Source organism: Tenrec ecaudatus, chromosome 5 (genome assembly GCF_050624435.1).
Source record: "Tenrec ecaudatus isolate mTenEca1 chromosome 5, mTenEca1.hap1, whole genome shotgun sequence".
Lineage (NCBI taxonomy): Eukaryota > Metazoa > Chordata > Mammalia > Afrosoricida > Tenrecidae > Tenrec > Tenrec ecaudatus.
The window spans coordinates 38,543,298-38,568,786 of NC_134534.1; the positions used below are offsets into that span (position 1 = coordinate 38,543,298).

General features: G+C 41.8%; 1 protein-coding gene across 3 annotated transcripts in view; it reads right to left on the reverse strand.

The window, feature by feature from the left end:
- Positions 1 to 25,489, reverse strand: part of VPS13B (vacuolar protein sorting 13 homolog B) — a 731,003-nt gene that overhangs the window by 200,622 nt on the left and 504,892 nt on the right. For all 3 annotated transcript variants that reach the window (XM_075549441.1, XM_075549440.1, XM_075549439.1), the window contains exons 34-35: positions 19,862 to 20,552; positions 1,195 to 1,332 (exon numbers count right to left, since the gene is read on the reverse strand). In XM_075549441.1, the coding sequence (XP_075405556.1) occupies positions 1,195 to 1,332; positions 19,862 to 20,552 (829 nt within the window). The remainder of the gene's footprint in view (positions 1 to 1,194; positions 1,333 to 19,861; positions 20,553 to 25,489) is intronic.

Genomic DNA, 25,489 nt, shown 5'->3' on the forward strand with positions numbered 1-25,489 from the left:
AAAAGTTAAGAGCTTTTAAGTCTTTGAGGTCATAAAGGGCTGGGTTTGAATGGTCCCTCTACCGTTTTGACCTTGGGCAATACACTTGCCTTTCCAAGCCTTAATTTCCTTGTCATAAAATAGGAATAATTTTAAGAACTTCTTACTCCTTATGTGAGTCTGTAAGGCACTTACTGCCTGGGACATAGTAAGCTCAGTGTATCTTGCTATGAGTATCCCTAAGCCTCACATGTATGCACAAGCTAGACAATGAATAAGGAAGACAGAAGAAGAACTGATGGGATTGAATCACTAGAGTGGTGAAGAACATTGACTACATCACGACTGCTAGAGGAACAAACAGATCTGCCTTGAAAGAATTACAGCCAGAAGGTTCCTTAGAAGCACGGATGGAGAGACTTGATCTCACGTACTTTGGGCATGTTACCAGGAAAGAACAGTCCTTGGAGAAGGACATCATGCTTGCTAAAGAGGAAGATCCTCAGTGAGATGGACTGGACAGGAGCGATAACAATGAACTATATGTAGCAATGACGGTGGTGCTGGAGCTGGTGCTGGACCAGGAAGTGTGTTGTTCTGTTCTTCATGGTGTTACGAGTTGCAATGAACTTGACAGCCCCCAACAGTCGACACTTTGCTAAGCATTTAAAATAAGCCTTTATCTGTGTATGCATACATATATACTCTTCATATGTATATTTTGTATTTGTTATAAGATGGATTGACTAAAGGTAATTTCAGTTCATATTTATATTTGCCTTTTGATCTCTAGAACGGGCAGCCTGAGAACAGCACACCTCTGGAAAATGAACGAATCATTCTTTTTGTTTAGTCGAATGAGAAGCTTTATTGGAGTCTGAGACCAGGAGTTAGCTATCGCTCATTGTCTCTTAGTCAAACTACTCAGTCTTGGTTAAAAAAAAAAAAGTCAGCTAATATGTATCAGGTCTTATGTACATGTTAATAAACTTGGATTAAAAAAATGTACTGAACCCAAACCAAATCCAGTGCCAGTGAGTTGGGTGTAGCTTACCGGGACCCTATACATAGGGGTTCTGGGGCTGTCAATCTTTATGAAAACAGACAGTCTCAACTGTGAGCTGAGGAGCAGCTGGTGGTTTAGAACCACCGACCCTGTGGTTAGCCTTCCAATGCTTACCTGACAGCACTACACCTGACTGAGGACTCCCTTACCTGGTCCATTCAGGAAGTCTTTCATCTGCAGCGTTACAAGGGAAGGGGGAATGCCACTTTGGCTGTCGATTTCTCCCGCCACCGTTTGCAGCCAGACGGTGCTGTAGTCAAGGGCCTCAGGCAGAGTCTTCCCAGGATCTGAAGCGACAAAATTGAAATGAAAACTAATCACCTCATAGAGACCTCATGTTTTGTTGTAAGGCTCACACTGATACGTGAGCACAAGTCAACATTAAATTATTGCACTCCAGCCTCGGGGACTCATTGACCGGCACACATATAAAGCACACAGGGACTTGGACCCAAACAAAGCAGCTATCTCTGGTCGAGGTGGAATGCTGAAACCATCTCCCTCCGAATTCACCGCAGAGCAAAATATGTTTTGAATTTTATCTCATCTCTGAGTGAAGTAAAGTTTCTGTAAAAATCAATTGCCAACAGTTGAATAGTTGGATTTCGTTCGTTCTATGTTTAATGTGATCCTGCCAGCAAAATAAAGAAAAAGGGCAGCCTTTCCATTTTGCTTTGTTTGTAAAGGCCTATGTATGTCCGGCGATGCTGTGGAGGACTACTACCTCCAATCTGATCTGTGTGAGCATTTACTGATAGAGCAAACATTTTTTACAGCGAGGCTTTGAAGCTAACTTCAGTAGCTTTCCCCATAGGTTCAATTGGTCAATTTTCAATAGTTACAATTATACACAGAACTTAAATTTGTTTTTTATTCTGACTTTTCACTTAATACAGTGCAATTCTTTACATTTTCCTGCTTAATGGTATATATTTAAATACCTATATATAGCTGCTATTTGGTGATGGCTAAGTGAATTTGCCTTTTAAGGCTTGGCAACGCAGAGTTTTTATTGAACTCACTCCTTTAAAAAAAAAAAGACTGCTGTATCTTGGCATACAATGTGGTAGGCTTTTTAAACTTCAGTTAAATATTCAGTTTTCTTTCATTTCGAGTGTGTTTTTCTCTCCTGTTTTTAATGGCCTCTGGATGTCCACTTTATAGGGATGCTCTTGCCACAGAGCCCAGCTATTCTATTTGCAGTGGATTTGAAGTGTGTTATTAAAGTGTTATTTATCTTAAGTTTTATTGATTGGATGGTGTTCAAGGATAGCATTTACATACAGTGTATTATATTCAACATATGGTTATAAAGTATTATTGTCATATGTGAACTGGGCATATAAATTCTGCCTTGGAATTTGTATTTCTTGACCTTATCATGTGATCCTTATGAAATTTGGCACATTTGAACCTTTATATGATTTCAAAGACAATACTGAAAGCAATTGATCATGACGTTAGATCTCTGTGGTAAAGATCAAACACTACGCTTGGGCATTCTTCTCTTTTTATATGATGAATCCATTTAAAGCAGTGAGAGTAAGTACAGTAGGGATCTATTTCATCATAACACAATTCCATTCTCTCTTTTAAATATCATGGCCACGTCGAGGAAAGGGTGACAACAGTCTGTTGCTGGGAGGATCTACAATCGGCTTGTAAGAGTTAATGAACTTCCCAATGCCTGAGAGCCTCGTCTATGTAGCCATCATCAAGGAGCAACCACTGAGTAAGCGGAACTGTGCCAGGTGTGTGCGAAAAAGATTTTCTTCATCTTAAAATTTAGAGAGAGAGAAATGATCGAAGGGAGAAAGCACTGATGTTCATGATACAAGGAACTGAAGAAATAATGAATAGAGATAAACTAATGCAGAAATACTAAAAAGATGTGTTAAAATGACCAAAACCCCCCCAAGAGATGACAAGTAAAACAAGTTATAGGAATTACATTTTCAAATTTGTATGGGGTTGGTTGAATATTTTCCTTGTGGCAATATTAAAAATGCAATCCATTTAAAAAATACTTTACTGGAACTAGGGCTAATACAGATCCAGGAAATGTAAGTGCATCAACTAAGACATGCATACTATATATTAAGGCCAGATTCAGAAGAGAATGTGAAAAAACTTTTTTAAATAAAGGAGGAGGATGTGGAACAAGGGATAACTTAGCTGATGTGAGATGGATCTTGGCTCAAGGCAGAGAACACCAGAAGATGTCTACTTGGGTTTCACTGACACTGCAAAGGCATTGGACTGTGGGGACCAGAATCGACTGTGGATGACTTTAAGAGGAATGGGCACTCCAGACACTTCATCGTGTTCACAGAACTTGCACATGCATCAAGAGGCAGTTAATTGAACAGAACACGGGAATAGTGCTTGGTTTAAAATCACCATGTTTGTTCAATCTGTATACTGATAAACTTGCCAGAAAAAACTGGATTATATGAAGAAGAACATGGCATCAGAATTGGAGGAAGGCTTACTAACAATCTGCAATATACAGATGACAAGACCTTGCTTGCTGTAAGTGAAGAGGATTCGAAGCACATGCTGCTGAAGATCAAGGATCGTAGCCCTCAGTATGGATGTAATCATCCAAACTACTCACAATTGGACCAATAGTTAACATGATAAATGGAGAAAAGTTTGCAGTTGTTAAGGATTTGGGGGGGGCTATCCAGAATTTTGGTTTGCTTGGGTCCATAATCAATACTCATGGAAGCAGTAGTCAAGAGGTCAAAAGACATAATGTATTAAGGAAATCTGCTGCACGAGACCCCTTTAGTAAGGATGTTACTTTGAGGACTAAGGTGCACCTGACCCAAGCCCTGGTCTTCTCTATTGCCTCATATGCATGTGAAAGCTGGACACTGAATAAGGAGGACCACAGAATTGATGCATCCGAATGGCGGTGCTGGAGAAAAATATCAAAAGTACCATGGATGGCTATAAGGACAAACTGATCTGTCTTGGAAGAAGTATGGTCAGAGTGCTCCTTAGAGGTAAGGATACCAAGACTTCATTGTAGATACTCCGGACGTATTGTCAGGAGAGACTAATCCTCGGAGAAAAACATCACACTTGGTAAAGTGGACGGCAGAGAAGTAGGGGGAACCCTCAAGGAGATGGAATGACACAGTGGCTGCACCAATGGCTCAGACCTAGGAACAATTGTGAGGATGGCCCCGGATCTTGTCATGTTTCATTCTGTTGTGCATAGGATCGCTATGGGTTGGGGCTGACTCGATGGCATTTAAACATATATTAATATTAATATATCAATAACAACAACACATGAAAATGTGGAAAACATAAAAGATGACATACTTAACCATATAAAAAATACGAGGTGATGTCAAAACGTTCATGGAAAATGGAATTAAGAGATAATTTGTCAAAGGGAACCAGAACAGAGTTAAAGTTTGCAGTACAGTGAATTATTTGATATGACTCTTTTAGTCATAATATGTATACTTACCACCAAATGACTTATTCCTGAAATGTCTGGGTAAGAAAACTGCAGGGAGAAATGCTGAGAGGTTATGTGATTCAGCTGACCGGGCTGGGATAAAATTAGCCATTTGAGAAGAGGACTGGGTGGGTTCTAGCTAACAATAAAGGAGAAGAGCCAGGTCGTGGAGCATGTTCTTTGAACCTCAGGATTCCTGCACTGATTCCCCTTGGTCCAGGAGAGAGCTTCGACACCAAAGGCATGGCACAGGAGTGGCAGCAGCAGAACCAGGAGCCAGAGCATGGAAGAGTGCAGAGGACTTCCCACCCCACAGAGCAAGTAAAACTGCGTGCCTTTGGACAGGAAGCTGGCTTGTGGAGTGGGGTCCCTTCAGCCTACGGAGCCGGAGCTGACTTTACACTGAGGCTTATGGTGGCATGGCACGTCTTTTTGGGCATTTATAAAACTCAAAAACAAACTCACTGTCAGGAGCCCTAAAAAAGCTTTGGATCTTTGCGTAAGCAGGGCAGCGGCCAAAGATCATGGAGAGGTCTGCCTTGTGGGCACAGTGCGGAAGAGTCTGTCCTGTCCAAATAATTGTATCTTGAGCATCTGTAACTTTATTCATCTCCTTAATCAAGCCCTAATGGTGAGCAGTGCCTGTGAGTTCTGTGTGGCTACTGCAATGAATGATGGGACACAGGAGAGAACCTAGGAGAGAGTTGTGGGAGGAACAAACTCAGATAACAGAAAAGAGGAAAATGCAACACATGTGACAGGTACAGAAAAGGGATACTGATACATAAAAACTTCCTACAATCACATTAATGAGGGAGGTGCCACCTCAGAAAAGGTGGGTGTGAATGGTGCACAACGTGTTGATGTAATCAGTGTCACTAACGGGGCCGTGCATTAGTGTGTTTAGGAAACAAAAGCTCTCATACAATCAGTATAGACATCAGTACACAACTTGGTAAATGATACAAACCCTTAAAAAGAGAAGAAACACAAATGAATGGCACATAAGCATTGAATAATGCTTACTCTTAGCAAAAATAAGCCTTTTAAAATAAGGTAGAATTTTTTTTTTTTACTTATTAGGTCAACTAAGACCGAAAGACTAACAATGTGTGTGTTGGGAGGAAGTTGTATTTCATTCAAAATTGGAGGGACTTTGGGGAGTCCAAAAAATTGCTAAGTGTATGCATAATTTGGCTCAGTCAAAGTGAACTTTAATAGTCAAAGAGATGAGTAGGATGCAAACATACACACGCACATGCCCTAATGGGCTCCTTTAAGCAATCATAATCTGAACGGCTGTTTCAAAGAATCGAAGACCAAGGTGTCTTAGTGTCACTATTGTTGCCTATGAGTCCACTCCGACTGCCAGTGACCCTACAGGGCGGAGCAGCGCTGCCGCTGGGTGTCTGCGGCCATCACTCTTACTGGGAGCACACAGCCCCTTCTGTCGCCTGATGCTGTGTGTGAACTGCTGACTTTGTGGTGAGCAGGGTCATTCCAAACCCACCGTGCTCCCACGGTTCCTCGTGCGTCGACGCAGCTGCACAGTAATTTTGTATTGTTAGTAGGGTTAAAAAGACAGTGGGTTAGACACCTTTTTCATTTACTGGTTATTTAGGGTTGGTCTTCTACAAAGCCTGTTTCGTTTACTCACTTTTTTTCTACTGGGCTCTTTTCTAACTGATTTTTAAGGGCATTTTATATAGAGTCAATTAGGTTAATTACCTGTAGCAATTGTTTCCTCCTCTCAGTATATTGTTTTTAAACTATATGATTTTTATGTGGTAAAAATCTATGAACACTTATTTTATGGATTCACCTCCATAAGGCAATTATATCCCTGTCTTTTCATTTTTCACTTTAGCCGTTTAATCCTTCTGGAGACCATTTCTTTAAGAAAATGAAAAATAGTATTAACCAGAGAAATGAACAAAACAAGAAACATTTTTAAATGTACTGAATTGCATAAGTAAAAAAGACTGATAGGATCTTGCAGGGGGTTGAGGGAGGGGAACCAGGCGCCCCCTGTGTTGTAAGACTTAGCAGCACAGCATGTGGGTATGCTGGGGGGCGGGCGGGGCGGGGGGGGGGGTGCAAGATTATAAACAGCCACTCCTCTGCAATCAGCAGGGTCCTCAGTAGGACTCACTCTTGCAGAAATACCGAACAAGTGTACACCATAGAACTACCAAACAAAACCACACCCCACTGCCATCGAGTCAATTCTGACTCATGGCAACCAAACAGGGCAAAGCAGAACTGACCTTGTGGGTTCCCAAGACAGTAATGTTTTGTTGTTTTTAAAAATCATTTTATTTGGGGCTATTACAGCTCTTATCACAACATATCCACTGTGTCAAGCACTTCTGTACATTTGTTGCCACCATTATTTTCAAAACATTTTCTCTCTACTTGAGCCCTTGGAGTAAGTGTATTTTTCCCTTCCCTTCCCTATCTCACGAATCCTTGATAATTAATAAATTATTATTTTTTATGTCTTACACTGACTGGTGTCACCCTTCACCCACTCTCTGTTGTCCGTCCCCCCGGAAGGGGGTCATATGTAGATCATTGTGATCGGTTTCCCCCTTCCTCCCCCACCTTCCCCTTACCTTCCTGGTATCGCTATTCTCATTATTGATCCTGAGGAGTTTATCTGTCCTGGATTCCCTGTGTTTCCAGCTCTTATCTGTACCAGTGTACATCCTCTGGTTTAGCCAGATTTGTAAGGTAGAATTGGGGTCATGTTAGTGAGGGGAAGGAAGCATTAAAAAGCTAGAGCAGTGGTCCTCAACCTTCCTAATGCCGTGACCCTTTTATACAGTTCCTCATGCCATGGAATTCCCCCCCCCCTCTGCCACAACCATAAAATTATTTTCGTTGCTACTTCGTAACTATAATTTTTCTAGTGTTATGAATCAGGCGACCCCTGTGAAAGGGTCATTTGACCTCCAAAGGGGTCACAACCCACAGGTTGAGAACCGCTGAACTAGAGGAAAGTCATATGTTTCATCGGTGCTATACTGCACCCTGACTGGCTGTCTCTGCCTTGCAACCCTTCTGTAAGGGGATGTTCAATTGTCTACAGATGGGCTTTGGGTTTCCACTCTGCACTTCCCCTCATTCACATGGATAAGATTTTTTGTTCTGGGTCTTTGATGCCTGATACCCTATCGACACCTCGTGATCACACAAGCTAGTGTGCTTCATTCATGTGGGCTTTGTTTGCTTCTCAACTAGATGGCTGCTTGTTTGTCTTTGAGGCTTTAAAACCCCAGACGCTATATCTTTTGATAGCCGGGCACCCTCAGCTTTCTTCACTACATTTGCTTATGCACCCATTTTGTCATTACCAATCATGTAGGGAAGGTGAACATCACAGAATGCCAGGTCATTAGAACAAAGTGTTCTTGCATTGAGGGAGTACTTGAGTAGAGGTCCAATGTCCATTTGCTACCTCGATACATGAGATATAAATATATGTACATAGATCTATTTCCCTATCACTATATAAAATATATTTATATATGTACATGCCTGTATTTAGACCTCTATAAATGCCCTTTGCCTCCTAGTTCTTTCCTCTGTTTCCTTTTACTTTCCTCTTGCCCCCATTATCATGCTCAACCTTCATTTGGGTTTCGGTTAAGTCCTCTCGGTTACAATGTCCTTGATCAAGCCATACCAGGCCTCCCATGCCCTCCTTGGCATCAGTTTTAGAACACTTGTTGGTCCCTTATCCCAAGAGTAGAAAGGCTCATTTTTCTTCCATGGAGTGGCTGGTGGTTTTGAATTGATGACTTTGTGGCTAGTAGTCTAAAGCAAAATCACTACAGCACCAAGTTGACTACAGTATCATTTAAAATAAAATACTAAAATGTGGAAGAATATGGAAATGTACAAAAGGAAAACGAAGTTTCTATAGGGAAGTGGTAAGAAGAATTACAACTATCTTATGAAAAAAGCATAGATTATTATTGCTGCTGATAAAAAGAATGGATATAAAAGAGTTTCTAAACTCATTGATACAATAATAAAACATAGAAATGGGGCACTAAGTTTAGTAAATCTAATTTATGTAAAAAATAATTCTGTTTACATATGTACACAAACACACACATACAAATACATTTTGTTTAAAGAAGTCCTGGATGATATACACGGAACATGGTGAGGAAGAGGAGGAGACCAGTAGCCTTAGTAGGGAAAGGTTTGCTTTACTCTATATATTTTGATATTTGATGTCCTCAATAATGAGAATGGAATTACATATTATTTTGTAAATCTCCAAGGGAAAAAAATAAGATGACAAATGGAAATTATACTTATCCTCCCATGTGAACAAGAAAGAACAAATGCTTAGTGTGTAAGTACAGAATAATCTTCAACTTATTTTTTTAAATTATAATAAAATTTATAATAAAAATATTGCATTTAGAATTGTGATTTCTCAAGTTCTCCCTTAATGCAAGAACACTTTGTTCTAATAGCCCGGCATTCAGTGATGCTCAGCTTCCCGACACAATAGCTGAAGACAAAATAGGTACATAAGCAAATGTAGTAAAGAAAGCTAATGGTGCCCGGCTATCAAAACATATAGTGTCTGGGGTCTTAAAGGCTGGAAGACAAATAAGCGGCCATCTAGCTGAGAAGCAACAAAGTCCACATGGAAGAAACACACCAGCTTGTGTGGTCACGAGGTGTCAATGGGGTCTGGTATCGAGCATCAAAGACCCGAACAAAAAAATCTTATCAATATGAATGAGGGGAAGTGCAGAATGGACACCCAAAGCCCATCTGTAGACAACTGAACATCCCCTTACAGGAGGGTCAAAAGGCAGAGACAAGCCAGTCAGGGTGCAGTATAGCACCAATGAAACATACGACTTTCCTCTAGTTCAGTGGTTCTCAACCTGTGGGTTGCCGATGAAACATACGACTTTCCTCTACTTCTTTAACGCTTCTTATCCCACCCCACTCCCACCTCTATCATGACCCCAATTCTACTTTACAAATATGGCTAAACCAGAGGATGTACACTGATACAAATAAGAGCTGGAAACACAGGGAATCCAGGACAGACAAACTCCTCAGGACCAATAATGAGAGTAACGATTCCAGGAGGGTAAGGTGAAGATGGGAGGGGAGAAAGGGGAAACTGATCACAATTGTCTACATATAATACCCTCCCTGGGAGATGGATAACAGAAAAGGGGGTAAAAGGAGACATCGGTCTGTGTGAGACAAGAAAAAAAATTTTTTATAAATTATCAAGGGTAAGCGAGGGAAGAAAGGTAGAGGAGGGAGGGGAAAATAATTAAGGGCTCAAGTGGAAAGAGAATGTTTTGAAAATGATGTGGCAGCAAATGTATACATGTGACCTCTTGATAGATTATAAATTATCACTTTCATATCTTACACTGACCACTGGAGACTGTAAATCTCGATGAAAACAAAAAGTGTTACCTTTCTTCTGGTGGTTTGAACTACCATCTTTGCGGTTAAGAGCTGAAGACAAAGTAAGACTGTTTACCAAACACTTACAAAGTGTGGACGGGGAGATGCACATCTGATCTTGGGAGTGTTCTGGATAGGGACTTTCTGCAGTTAGAGGCCAGGCCATCTGGCCTCTTGTGTGGGGAGGTCAGATGCTCACAGGCATCCTCCCAGAGGGCGATCAGTTGCCAGACTGCAGTGGGCCCCACTCCCTGCTGTTAAGGACAATGGACGCCTGCAGTCATCTATTTGGTTCCTGAAGGTGGGGTTTACATCCTACTGATAATGGATCCTATGGAGACCCAGAGAACAGGTCAAAGTTAAGCTGCCATCCTAAATCTAGATCCGCCCATCTTGTCACAGGTATACCCCCAATCCCTCCTCTTCCTATTGCGTGTACGCCCTTAGACCACCCCCTCTCATTACTGTATTACCTATAGCACAGCCCCTTCCTGTGACATATGTCCTCACCTGTAATTAGGGGGCTTGCACGTCCCCAGAGAAGATAAAAGCCTGGGCTAGCATTAAATATCTCTCTCCCTCCATGTGGACCACCGAGCAGGGCTGAGGTGAGCATGCTACCATGAATGGTGTCTGACTCCATTTATTTCAATACTTCTCTTCTATCTCTCGTGCTCTCTGTAACTTTACTATGATCTTTACTTATTATCGCTGTACAATTGCACCTACTGGGCGCGTAATGATGTGTTAGGGGTTGGCTTCCCCTGAAAGCCTCTGATCTAGGTGCTTGTCCTGGGGCAGTGACAAAGGGAAGATAAGTAACAGGAGGAAAACAAACTGGCAATGAGAGGAAGCAGAATAGGGATCAGGAGCTCAGGAAACTGTAAAAGACAAGGAAATCTATCCAAGGATGTCAAACTTTCACTGCTTATTACACAACAAAATATTCTGACAACTGGTTTTAAAAGTGCCGCTGTCTTTATGGGGCTGAGAGAGCAGAACAGTGGGCTTTGGGGACATCCTGGAAAACATAGGTTGCACAATTGTCAATTATTGAATGCTTCGCCAGTGCCGGTGGCTCCCCTCCCAGATGTGGCTAAAATCTACTGTGGGTGGTATGGCTACATGAGGCTGCGGCAGTAGCAGGCGGGTTTATCCGAATGTCAGGGAAATAGCTCGAGTTCACAAGTCGCAGCTAGTCGTTTCTGCCTTAAAGTGTAGAAGAGTTCTAGAGTGCCTGCCTGCAGTGCCTTCAATTTAACTTGAACTCCGTTGGTAATTTTCCATCATCAGGGATTCACATTACTCCTTCCTCAGAGTCAATATACTTGGGAAAGCACCAGATAAGCTAGCAAGAGAGGGCTTTGTGGACGTACTAGCAATAATGACAGACAGGGATGGATGGCTGTTTCATATCAGAAGCTCCTTCCATACTTCATCAACTACTTCTTTGACCACAAGAGACTCTCAAAAGGAATACATTTCTGCTGCGGTTGAATACATTTATACTGTTGAAACAGGAAGAGGTCTTACTTGGTCATGGATATGGTAGGATAGGATATGGCTCCGAATGAATTAAAAAGCGCTCATAGTCATAAATCTTTCTCAAAGTGGATACAACTCATTGCTAAGACATTGCGATCAACAAAGTGCCAGAGTTTGTTTTTCTTCTGGGTTGTCCTGCCTCCAACAGAAAATATTTTATCACGTCATCGTTCAAGGAACAAGCTGAGAGAAGATGTGGAAAGCCGCGACACAGTGCCCAAGCATAACAAGGGACGGGCTTTCATGAAGCTCGATCACCATTGTAATTTTGTTTGTGCTTGCCTATTACTTTGCTCTTCTTCGTAAAAATCGTAATTCCAAGTAACTGGAGGGCAGGTTTCTTTTATAGTGTTGCTTACTTTAAAAAAAAAAAACCCTTAGCAAAGTATACATTTTTGCTTATTCTTTGAATTAAGCATCAACATCCAGGATACCTGCCCCCAAATGAAATTCTAAAATGCAATAGTTACTTTTGTTACAGTTTTCTACTTCTCAAAAATGTTTCCAAGCTCACTCAGAAACAACTGCTGGTGGTCACAGATATATATTTTAAAGCTTTATTATTCTGCTCTGTTCTACTGCATGGCAGGGTATTGATTCTTCATAATGACGCTGATTTTTTTACGGAGGTCCTCAAGAGAAGGTATGCTCCCAGGGTTTTCAGTAGCAGGAGTCTCCTCACTTCACCCCAATGGAATGTCGGATAGTCCATGGGGTACAATCACTCTGACAGGGGCAGTGGCGGTCCCAGGTGTAGAACCGTGGCCTCCTCAGCCAGACACCAGGCTTTGATTGCTGACCATGGCATCTCGTGTGCAGCTCTCGTGTGGAGGCGTGCGCGTTTCAACACAGCTTCTGGACAAAGATTTGATCTACTTCCGAGAATCAGCCAATGAAGCCCCTGCGGATCATCACAGTTGGATCAGCAACTGACCGAGGGCATGGTTCAGGACTGGGCAAGGTTTCTTCCTGTATTCATGGATTTGCCCTGATGTGGGGCTCAAGTGAGGGCAGGGTAGCTAATGATTACAGTGGGCACTTCCTGTCAACCACCTGTGACAGAGACAAGCCTTTTGTGATATATTTTGCATATGACAAAGACCTCTGAATTTAAAAAGCCTAATGCCCCAAGACAGGGGGTCTCAACCTTTCTAATGCTTCCACCCTTTCATACAGTTCCTCGTGTTGTGGTGATCCCCCCCCCCTCCCAAGCATAAAATTATTTTCGTTGCTACTTCATCACTGCACTTTGCTACTGTTCTGAATCGGCCCACCCCTTAGGACACAGGTGGAGCACCGCTGTCCTAGATGAGTCTGTAGGTGGCATCAATAGTGAAGCACACGACTACTAACCAGAATGCTGGCAGAGTGAGACCACTCAGAGCCACGGCTGAAGAAAGTCCTAGAGATGTCCTTCCAAAAGGTCCCAGCCAAGGACAACCCTAAGCAGCAAGCGGCGGGAAGGTCTCCGAGGCAACTGTTCTGGGGAATGTCATCAGAATGTTTCGCTCCAAGCTCAATGCCCTCTGCGAAGAGGACTGCAGTGAGTGCCACGATAAACCCGGCTGCAATGTTCTGTTTCCATTTGGCTGTTTTCATATTAAGTTCTAATGGGGGATTTGGATATTTTATAGGACGGCCTTCACTGACACTCCATGCACGTAAATATGGGGCACTGTCCAGAAAAGAAAACAAAAACACCTAGTCATATAGCCAATGACGATCAACTCTAGCCCAGATCTAAATTTCTTCTCTGCTTTGAGTAAAGTCGGGGGGGTGGTGTCTCCAACACTGAACCCTACAAAGCACTCCTCCCATGTTTTCATTCATTCAAAGTGAATGTTTTTTAAAATGGGTGTCACAGAGGCCATGACCCTAATTTTCCCCTTATGTCTAAAAAAGGAAGGTCTAAGCTCTCCCTTCAGCTGTAAGTAACTTCTAAAGTCCTGACTGACTGTTGACCAGTGCTTCATATTTCTAAGACATTTCATGAGTATGTCACTGGAGTTCAGACTGAACCATTAAGGGACACAGACTAGACATTATTATACCCATTTTAGAGAAAGGAAACGGAAAGCACAGAGAAATCTAGTTATTTCCATCAGAAAGCCTGAGCTTTACTGCCAAGATGAAACATCAGGTTTCTTTAATTTCTTCTTTAATACCTTTCCACACATTAATTTCTCCCACTGGCTGCATGAATTTTTAATTAACTTTTGCACCACAGTCCTCCCTGTAAGATATACTAGAAAATGTGCTTGACACAATGGATGGATGTATGGATTGTGATAAGAGTTGTATGAGCCCCCAATAAAACGATTTAAAAAAAGATCTACTAGAGTGCGTCTCATCCAACAGGCCTACTTATTTGATGATTTCGGTCACAGCAATAATTTCATTTCATCTTGTTGGCCAAGAAGGAATGTTCCAGCAGCAAAATTTTCATATACATGTTCAAGTTGTGGTCATTATGACAGTAAAGTCACAGGTTAATTCTCAGCCTTTGCAGGGATCTGAGCAAAACCTTTAATTCTAAAGAGACATGTAACTCAAACCTTTCCTTAAAGTCACAATAGCTAAATAAAATCAAGATATGATTTATGAGGTGTAAGACACCAGTTTATGATTTTCCAACTGTGGGTTTACTCAAATGTCTTTGGCACCATTTCTGCAGTCCTGTGCGTGCAAAGGCAAGGAAGGCTGCTGCTCTAACTGAGCACTTTCTTGCTGCACAATAGCTGTAATTGCACTGAAGTGATGTGAACTTTTGCTCATCAACTGCCTCTACTGTGTGTCAAACTCACACTTAAATTGCCCACGGTCATATAATGGTAAGTCGATGAGCAAGAATTAGGTCTGGAACTCTTATATTCCTGGTTTGTTCTTTACTCAGATCCTAAATCATGCCTGCAACCTATATAAAACTTTCAAATGCAGAAAGTATTCCATCCCGGGCACGTCAAATATTGGCTGTTTCCATCGTATATGTTGTTTCTTGGGTACCGTCGTCAAATCCTTTCTCACGCACAGTGAACTCATGTAAGAGAGAGGGCAACACCGCCTGGTCCTGCGCCACTCTCTGATGGTTGTTCCGCTCGAGCCTGGTGTTGCCGCCACTGTGTCATCGTCCAGTTGCTAAAGGGCCTTCCTCTTTGTCACGGACATCCACCTCCAGAGACTACCCTACATCGAACTGTGAGGTCACCTGTTATTTTCTGGTACAAGTTCTAAGCTGCCTCAATGTCTGCAGTTTAGTGTATCTGATGCTTGAAAAAGTACAATACTAGCAAAGGCATTTAAGAAGGCAATAGCATTTGTTTTCAAATTAGCTTTGCGGTCAGTTCCTAAGACACATCAGTGAGCAACAGAACACTGGACTCACAGTGGACTCAAGCACTATGGGGGTTTTGAAATTCCTCAGAATGGTTCAACTCCCTCATAACTGACCAGATGGCACAGTCATTCTCCAAAAACAAACAAAAATCCCAACTAAACAACAAGAAAAATGACTTTCTGAGGCTGCCTTTAGCTGCATAGTTAAGATATGAGGCCATTTCAAATCTGGACTCCATTACCTTAAGCAAAACAAATACCAATTTAAAAATATTTATAAACACAACTAATACGATTATGTTAAAAACAACTACATACATCTTTATTTAAATGAGAAGTGCCAACAGTATGGCTGCTACATCGAAAGGTGCTGGCAGAAGAACTCCTTTCTGCAGAGCTGGCTCCAGGTGGGAAGGGCCTGGCAAAGCCCATTGCCATATTTTTAAAAAGAACCTGTTAGTACACTGATGCATAAGCCACTTGGGCTAGGTGGAAAATCATTTGGATTAGTGAGACTAACAGACATAAAAGAAGTCTAGTTGACAATTTGTATTAGGAAAATCTGTCTGCTTTTAAATTACAGAGAGTAAGACAGCCATATGCTCACAGTTCTCTTGGCATAATGAAGAATCACAAAATTACGCAAACTTAGGGCCACGTTAGCTTTCTTTACCACATATCCTTATGCACTTGCTTTATCTTCAGCGATCGTGGTGGAAAGGAGAGCATCATGGAATGCCAGTTTAACAGAACAAAGTGTTCTTGCATTGAGGGAGTACTTGAGTAGATGCCCAATGTCCATCTGCTACCTTAATACTAAACCTATAAATTATGCACATAAATCTATTTCCCTATATTATATATAAATATATTTACATATGTACATGCCTGTATTTAGACCTGTATAAATGCCCTTTGCCTCCTAGATCCTTCCTCTATTTCCCTTTATTTACTTTCCTCTTGTCCCACTATCATACTCATTTGGGTTTCAGTAATTACTCTCGAACCAATGCTCTCTAAATGGCTTCATTTGGGTTTCAGTAATTACTTTCGAACCAATATTTTCTAAATGGTTTCTTAACGCATTGAAATATTTCATAAACATACATGCCATTAATCTTTTTTTGCCCTAAACTTTTAAAGTTGATTATTAAATAGAAAGAGTGTTGGATTGCAGAAACTGGGTTTATTTATACTGCTAGCTTAGCCCTGATGGTGTAACGGGCATGAGTTCAACTGAGAACCACAAGGTCAGTATTTGAAAGTACCAGTCACTCCACAGGAGAAGGACGAAGCTGTCTACGCTGGAAAGAGTTACGGTGTCAGAAACCCACTGGAGCATATCCTGTCTTACAGTTTCTATGAGTCAGAATCGATGGTGGTCAATTAATTTTGTTCTTGTTTCAGCACCTGTACAATCTGATAAATAGCTGATGCTCAAACTGAATGGATGAATAACTATTTCCAAAGACTGTCTGAATCTGGAAATGAAAACAGGAAAGGATAAAGTGCTTCACTGCAAAACAATAAAGCATGCTGATTACACAGAGGAGAGTAAGAGTGAAAACTGTGAGGATGAATTTAAAGCAGTCAACTGATGACATTACACCTGTATTCCTGCAATGCTTACAGGATTCCATGTATTTGCTTTAACACTCATTACAATCTCTGACTTTGTCAAATAAAACCAAATCTTTTTAATGTAATGGCAAAACTTTTTAAGCCTTCCAGACCGTACTATGATAATATGAGAGGCTTCAAAAAATTTGGGGAAGATTCCATTGTCTTCTACTAAATTAGATCAATAAGAATCAAGGAATCCTTACTTTGACTGGTACAGCCCCATCCCCCACCCCACCCCATCCCAAAATGGAAGAATGCTCTGCTGGGAAGAGCTTTCATGGTGCATATCTCCACCACCAGGCGAGCATCAAGCAACTCGCTGAGTTAGTGCACCCAGTGGCATCACCTGGGAAGGTTCTCTCTGGTCATAGTGAATTTTTTTCATTAAAGCACTTTCACTCAAACCTCATTTTTTTTTTTTAGGGTGGTCGATTTAAGAGAACAGCTTGAAGCTGTGAAATTTTGTTTCCTGCTTGGGAAGAATGCCACAGAAACTGTCGTAATGTTGAATATAGCTTACAAGGGCATTGCTATGGGAAAAACTCAAGTGTACGAGTGGTTTTCTTGTTTCAAAATGGCTAAGTATCAATTGATGACAAACTTTGTTCTGGACATCCATCAACTTTCCGAATGGATGAAAATGTCAACTGTTAGTCAAACTTTCTATTTAGAGGGTCTGAAAAGATAGCATTTAACAGTGTGAAACATAAAAGGCCTGAATTGTGGCAGACAGGGGACTAGTTTTGCCACCACAACAATGCACCTGCTTATGCAGCCATCTCAGTGCGCCAGTTTTTGGCAAAAAACAGCATGCCTCTCTTGCCCCACACACCTTACTCACCTAAACTCATTCCATGTGACTTCTTTTTGCTTCCGTGAATGAAAAGAGACATGAAAAGCCAGGGATTTGATGATATAGAAGAGGTGAAGAAAAAAAACAAGGGAGGTGCTGTCAGCCATCTAAACAGATGAGTTTGAAAAATGTTTCCAAGAATGTAATTGCCAATTTGACAAACGTATTAAGTGTAATAGAGAGTACTTTGAAGGTGATAAAGTTATTTTATAGAAAAATGTAAATACATAGCTTTGGGGAAAAAAATCTGGGTTTTTTTTTTGGGGGGGGGGTGTTACCCCCTCATATACTTTTAGAGTTCTGGTAGCAAAGTTGGTTAGGTGCTGTCCTGCTTAGTGCAGGGTTGGTGGTTCAAACCTACCAGCCACTGGAAGGAGATAGATGAGGCTGTCTACTACATACAGATTTATAGTTTCGAAAATCCTTAGCAGTTATCTCTGTCCTGCAGTATCCATATGAGTTGGATCGACTTGAAGGCAGTCGATTTTGGTTAAGAAATCACAGGATCAAAATCTCTGACAGAGCCAGGGCCTTAATGTCTTCTGTACATGAGCTCTTTCATGCCATTCTTACTAGTCCCCTCATTAAGGAATGAGCTAAGTACAATCTTTGAGACATGTTCATATTTATTTATACTACAATTATGATTGTACCTCTTTGGAACGCTACCTAAGTCTTTTGAGAATGTGAAACACAAACTTTATCTGCATTGCGTGCGATATGGTTTCCATATAAACACATGCAATGATAGTGCATGGCTCGCATGGAAAGAACACCAAGCGATCGCAGGCCAAGCTGTGCTGCCATCATTTTTTCAACAACAAAAAAAGCCAGTGTCTCCTTAATAACCTCAGGCGTGTCTAAAATGCTGAAACGCTCACTGTAGGATGCAATGTTGATGATACGAAATGTAAACTCCCACCCACTTTACAATTTTAAAAGTCATTATTAAAAAATAGGGCTCGATTTCTACAAGTTACCTTATAGAAAGATTAATTTTCATCTCCAAGATTAATTTTCATTCCCACCATGGCTGATTTTCAAGCTACCAAAGGTGTAATAACTCTCCTGCCACGTTCCTGACACTGTGCCAGCCGGCTCCTGTGAGGGAGGGCCGGCAGGTAATCTAGGATGTCCTTCCCCTTTTCTCAAGCAGAGGACTTGTACTAAATAAACCTCAGCAAGGGCCCAGGGCTCCTCTGATCCTCCTGCTTGAATTGAATGTGGCTCCTCACTCCTGCCACCTGCTCTCTGGGGTCCTGATTTGGAAAATGGTTCTCCTGAAAGCTGAGAACCAACAAGCCTGACTTCCAGATGAGATCAGTTCTCCAAATGCCTGCGGCTGGTTTCCAACAACTGCAGGTAGGTCTACCTGCTATTCACAAAAATGCCTGTATTCAAGCCGGGGGCTTCCTTGGGCCCTCTTAGAGGATTCCGCCAACCTCAGCCAGCCAGCTGACCGACTCTCCTGTGTGGGAAGGAGTCTCGCGCGTGCCTGTCTGCCCTCCCTTCCCACTGGCCTCTGTACACAGAAAATCAAACCACTGCTACTTAGTCCAATTCCATTCATCCCAGTGCCTAGACAGGGTTTCCAAGACAGTCTCATTGTTCTCCTTGCAGTGGTTGGCTGGTGGGTTTGAACTTCCGAGCTTGCTATTAGCAGCCCAATGACTATCCCACAGTGCCACTCTGGCTCCTTCTTCCTTGGGAGCCAGTATCCTCTATATCTGCATGTTCACATTCTCAGTCTCAACAGGCAGCAAGCTTTAGCATTGGTGGTGGTGTAGTCAGTTAAGCGTTGGGCTGTGATCTGTATGGTCAGCCGTTCAAATCCACCAGCAGCTCTGCAGGAGGAAGACCGGGCTTTCCAGTTCCACAGTGACAGTTAGTCTCGGAAACCCACAGGGGTCGCTCTGAGTCAGCACTGACTTGATGGCAATGAGTACATAGTTATCATATTCCAAGAATCTGGTTGTCAGGCAAGTGGGGTAGGGCAACAGGAACTGGTTGGCCAAAATTACTAATAAATGTAGTTCTGTATGAAATTGTTTAAATCACCTTACTTTAGTAACAAACCTTCTCTAGCACATTTAATGGGCTGTTACACAGTTAAGTGTTTAGATCAAATGGAAGACCAAAACATCTTCTAAGATGTTAAAAAATAAACAAATTCTGAATAGTTCCATTAATATAAAAAGCACACCTATAGGGCATTAATTTTTTTAAAAAGCTACATTTTTTTAGTCACTGGACATTGTTAAGAATTTGTATCCTAGAGGGGCTCCAAGAAAGATAAAAAAAAAAAAAGAATACTTAGAAATACAGAGAGAATGCCAAGGCGATAACCTTGCTACATTTGGAACCGTTACTTAAGCATGATGCAGTTGTGGGGCGTGCACCTCACATGATCACATGTTCTGTGGAGGAAAGGGGTCTGGTGTGGTCTGACCACGGTTTCTGTTTGATCAGTCTGGAAATGGGGAGGAAAGCGTTAAGGTGGTGGCAGTTGTTCGGCAGCTCTTACCTGCACATGTGTAGTCAGCGGCTACCCCTTTCAGCCCAGCATCAAAGACGGACACTTCCACGCGCTGCTTCCGGGGGTGACAGCTCAGCAGCAAGGAAGGCTGAGACACCACGAAGTGCAGGAAAGGCTCTAGCTGCAGGTCGCCGGTTCCTCTTCGCCCGGGCTGCCGCACAATGGTTATGCCGAGTGCCTGCCGCGCTGACGACCTGGCGGAGGCATGGAGGCTATCGAGAGAGGGGGCTCCTAGGGCCTTGACCGCGGGGCAGGCCATGCGGCTGCTTAGGGGACCATCCGCGGTCCCCGCGGAAATACACGCCTGGCGGGGCTTGGCCACATCTTCCGAGTCCACGTCTGGGAGATTTAAAGAACTCCTGCCTGCTTTCTCACCGTCCTTCTGTTCTGGTGGCTTGGGTTTGGGTAAGGCTGTGCAGGAGTAAGTCATCAGGGAGATTCTACTTGCAGTGATAAATATATCAAAGGGAATAAAATTGAGATTCTTGACGATGGACGACTGGCGTGAGGGACGGGCGATGCGGTGCTGGCTGGTCCCGCTGTGCTGCTCAATTTGCACGATCCGGATTTTGACGCTGTCACTGCCGATCCCACTGTCCTGGGCGCCGCTGTACCGAGAGGAGGTTTCGGCCATGCCGCCGTCAAACGTATCCATTTTTTTCTGTTCTTGTTTGGAGATCTGTGAGGACAATAAAACGTCTCAAACTGGTCAACATTGAGTTATTATCTATACAAGGCTATATAAGCATGTTGCTGAAAGGGGATTTAAAAAAAATCTGTCGTGGGTAACTTGTAACATACTGAGCATGCAACTCTCAACATGGCAAGGAATATTTCACCCCAAATAAAAAAGCATCATATACGCCTATCTATCATTAAAGTAGATGCGTGAATATCAGACTCTCTTTACTAAAATTAATGAAGTGATTGAGATCAAAGGATATGTCTCCTTAAAGACTCATACCAGTATTCGTTGGACAAAGTCATCTAATAAATCCTCCGAAATAACTGGTTGAAATGATGCTTCAGGTAGTTTGGGTTCTGTTGCGCATGCCTGTTACGAAAAACACCGATTTGCAGGTTTGATTGGGGAGAGTATGACAGTGAGGTGGGAGTGAGCAGACTAAATGAAAATACAGGTTGGCCACTAAAGAAATCATGGAACAGGGTAGATTTAAATGATCACATCAAACATAAATAATCAAGCTATCGAAGGTTGGCATTTCCTTTGCGTAGGAAAGACTACTTGTTCTCCCAGCTTTCCATGCAGGGACCGACTATGCACATAGAGAGCAAAGGACATCTGGGTGCCGTGACAGCTCTGGTCGCCTTGGCAGCACAACTCCACACTGCCAGGGACTCGAGCTGTGGCCCTTCCTCAGGTGTCCTAACCCAGTGAGGGGTACGGTCATTCTGATCTTACGGCTGAGGAAACAGGTTTCAAGGGAGTCATCTGTCGGTCCTCAGTCAGCAAGCTAGTGGCCTAGGGGAGCATGATATTAGTATTCCCAGAGTACTATCCTACTGATCACACAGTCAAGATAAATCACGGTGTGCTGTGAGCTGCTTGAATAAACGAATGTACGCATTGAACAAAAATACACAGTAAAATAGTAATTAAGGAAATTGTTATCAAAGACCACTTGTTTTTAAAGATGTATGTTTACTACAAAAAGTGCAAGTTTACCTCCAGGTTCATCACCAACTACGAATTCTCAAGTAACATTTAAGAAAATTAGGTGTGTCCATGATGCTCACCTTCCTGACACAATCGTTGAAGACAGAGCGGGTGCATAAGCAATTGGGGTGAAGAAAGCTAATGGTGCCCAACTATCAAAAGATATAGCGTCTGGGGTCTTAAAGACTTGAAGGTAAAAAAAGCAGCCATCTAGCTAGGAAGCAGCAAATCCCATATGGAAGAAGCACACCAGCCTATCTGATCACGAGGTGTCGAAGGTATCGGGCATCAAAGAACAAAAAATTTTATCATTGTGAATGAGAGGGAGTGTGGAGTGGGGACCCAAAGCCCATTTGTAGGCAACTGGACATCCCCTTATGGAAGGGTCGCGGGGAGGAGACGAGCCAGTCAGGATGCAGTGTAGCAACAATGAAACTTACAACTCTCCTCTAGTTCCTAAATGCTTCCCCTGCTCTACCCCCACCCCCCCACAGACTATCATGATCCCAATTCTACCTTACAAATCCGACTAGACCAGAGGATGTACACAGGTACATATAGGGACTGGAAACACAGGGAATCCAGGACAGATGATCCCTTCAGGACCAGTGGTGAGAGTGGCGATACTGGGAGGGTAGAGGGAGAGTAGGGTAGAAAGCGGGAACGATTACAGGAATCTACATATAACCTCCTCCTTGGGGGATGGACAACAGAAAAGTGGGCAAAGGGAGATGTCAGACAGTGTGAGATATGACAAAATAATAACTTATAAATTATCAAGGGTTAATGAGGGAGTGGAGAGGGGCGAAAATGAGGAGCTGATGCCAGGGGCTTAGGTGGAGAACAAATGTTTTGACAATGATGAGGGTAATGAATGTACAAATGTGCTTTATACAATTGATATATATATATATCTATACATATTGATTGTGATAAGTGTTGTTTGACCCCCCATAAAATGATTTTAAAAAAGAAAATTAGGTGTGTACATAGTACAGAATTTATTGGAAGCATTATAAGCTGCATGTATGCAGGAAAAACCCTCAAAAAATTGCTTTGAGTTCCATCAAGAACGCAAGCCGTGTCAATGATTTTTATCCTCTCAATCAGAAAAGGCAGCTACAATTACCACATGAGTAGTGCGTATTTTCTTTTTGAGATTTAACTTGGTATTTAATTCTAGCCTCTCCTTCTGGAATGCGAATTAAGTGTCCCCATATGTGTGAACACAGAGAAACAAACCACCTGTGGAGAAAGATAAAGAAACTGCAGGTCCAGCCTTATTCTGTGTTGAGGTTGTCACATTAGACTCTAGTGAATGTCCAGTGGTGTGATCTTGAGATCTAAATAACCCGCAGGGGCTATCAGCTCAGGTCACACAGGCTACTCAACACAATCCGATGGTAACTAATTCTAGTCACTCCTGAGCCACACGGAATTTGAACCACTGATCCACACACGCTCGTTGAAGGAGGGGGAGGGTTGGGGGTTGGGGGTGGGGGGAGACAGCTGATCCCAGTACCAGAAGACTCAATTCTTAAATCTGGGTTAAAAGTCACAACTTCCTCCATTTCGCTATACTCTGAACTATTTGTAGCCTGAAATAAATAAGTTGATGATTTTTGGATTGTCACCAGTCCCTGCAGATTTATCTAATATAGCCAAATGGATCTGGTCTGGTATTCAGGAAAGGTTTACAAGTTCCTCAAGGGTGCGAGGCCCTAAGGTTGGGCATCGATTTACCACTCCTTGGGGTGGGGGTGGTGGGGGCAGAGTTCACAGTGTAATAACTCTGAAAGTAACTTCTGGTTTACTGTTGTCCAAGGGGACTAATCATTTAAGCTGTCAAAAGTCACAGTCTCGGCTGGCTGAGAGTTCAGGGCAGCAGCAACATGTATCTCAGGGCAGTGCTGTTACATCGGCTCTCCCGCTCTTTACCTAACTTATTTAAAATGGACAATAAAAGTTTTCTTTAATTAGCTACTGGTGTGCATTAACATGATCATGATTAAACCATAAAAACCAACTGTACATTACACTGGTCCCCTAGTCCATATGTTTTGAATTACTCTGTTTGAAAATGTACTTTGCGTCCCTTTTAAAAGTTCGACCTTCTGCTTTCAGAGAATGAAATGCATATTACTGTAGTGAAGAAGATAATGTTTCAGACCTCCAGGCATATATTAAACACACTGGCAGCACTTGAGACAAAATGCTTTACTTATTAGATACTTCCTATTCTAAACAGTGTCATCAAAGGCTAAAAACAAAATCCATATAAAAGCTGCACAATGCTTCCACACAGAACCTGTGCCAAAATCCCTGGACTTTCCAACTAATGAGGAAAGGATGTGTACTCTTAACATATGAATGTAAGATTTTCCAAGCATTCACTTTAGGAAACGGAGCTATTGATTCCATATGGCTTATGTTAAATGAAACTGTATTGGTAAAATAACCTTTAAGATATCTGGCATGATAACTATAATTAAACAATATTCAAAGGACTAAAACAAAAGGGAATTTGGTTCCACAATGGCTAATTAAAATAAAATGAAAAAACACAGTATGCCATCTATCAAGATAAATTGTTATTGTTTAAGAACTATTTAAATACTGTTAAAATATACTTTCAGATAAAATCTGAAAGAGCTGGAAAAATATTTGTGGCTTAAAAATGGATAGTTTGGTGAAGAAAAAAGTAAAGGGCTCTGAAATGTTATGTGGAGATAACAGCTTTCAATCCTTGAGCACAACCAGATGGTACTTACATCTGAGGAATTCCACAGTTCACTATCAATGGGTCTCAATCTGAGAAGGTTTTCAATAGCTAGGAAAACATGTCAAGGTGACAGTTTACTTTTGAGATCATTTCAGTGCTTTTCCCATCCTTTCACAACTAATACGGCACTGACCCGCGCCACCTGGAAAGGTGCTGAAAGCTGGACTAGTAGCGAGGCAAGTGTAGCTAAGGCCTCCTTTGAATGTGCTAGGATAGCTAAGTTTATTAGCTCACCTTGCTTAAGCTCATCTTGTGAGCTAAGTTTATTAGCTCGCTATGTCTGGTAAGAGACACAGTACTTCCAGAGCACTGGCTCAAACCACACGTATAATGGGGCAATACCAAATAATACATTACAGTCATGCAAATGAAACTAAGACGCATGTTGGAATGGGGAGAGGTAAGCTCTATTCAAACTCTTTGTTCAGTCATAACATTTTTATAAACACATTCAAAAAGAAGTCTCGTTAATAAAAATATTACAAATACATGGATACTTGTTTTGGAAAAAATAAAACAAAACACTTAAAAATGAACAAGGATTCCAACCAATCACTTTTGGGTCTTAATGGTCAACAGAAAAGGGCAATCCAGCATTTATTTTTTAAAGGAAAATCTAACTATAAGTCTAACGTTAGCATATCCACGTATTTTTCTACCTTCCTATCATAAGTATGGCGATATGACAGCCACTCTGAAGTAGTATTTCCAACATGTAACAGACACACTTGACCTCGGGTCAGAATGGTTTTTGCCAATCATGAGATCATTGTTCACATCATATAAATTATGGGAAAGTCAAGTGTGAAACCACAAAATCAAAGTGACAATCACATTTGTGTATCACTGTGACATTAATCCTAATTCTTCTGCCCTCGCTAAAATGTAATGGTGTTTTCAAACCAGTAAACATTTTGTCTATCTTACAAAATCAAATAGAGTAAAAAAAATGGTTACAATATTTTCATGATTTCACACAAATGGAATTACAGAGCAGATCTTTTCTAACTTGGGAAGAAAAAAGTATCTTGTTGTCTAAACATTTGCAAATACTTTTGTCTGTATCGGTGAGAAGGCCCTTGCTTTGGGGTGTGGTGGGATGCTGCTGCTGGGAGAGGCTTTTACAGTCCCTTTAACACAGTGATAGTTTACACTG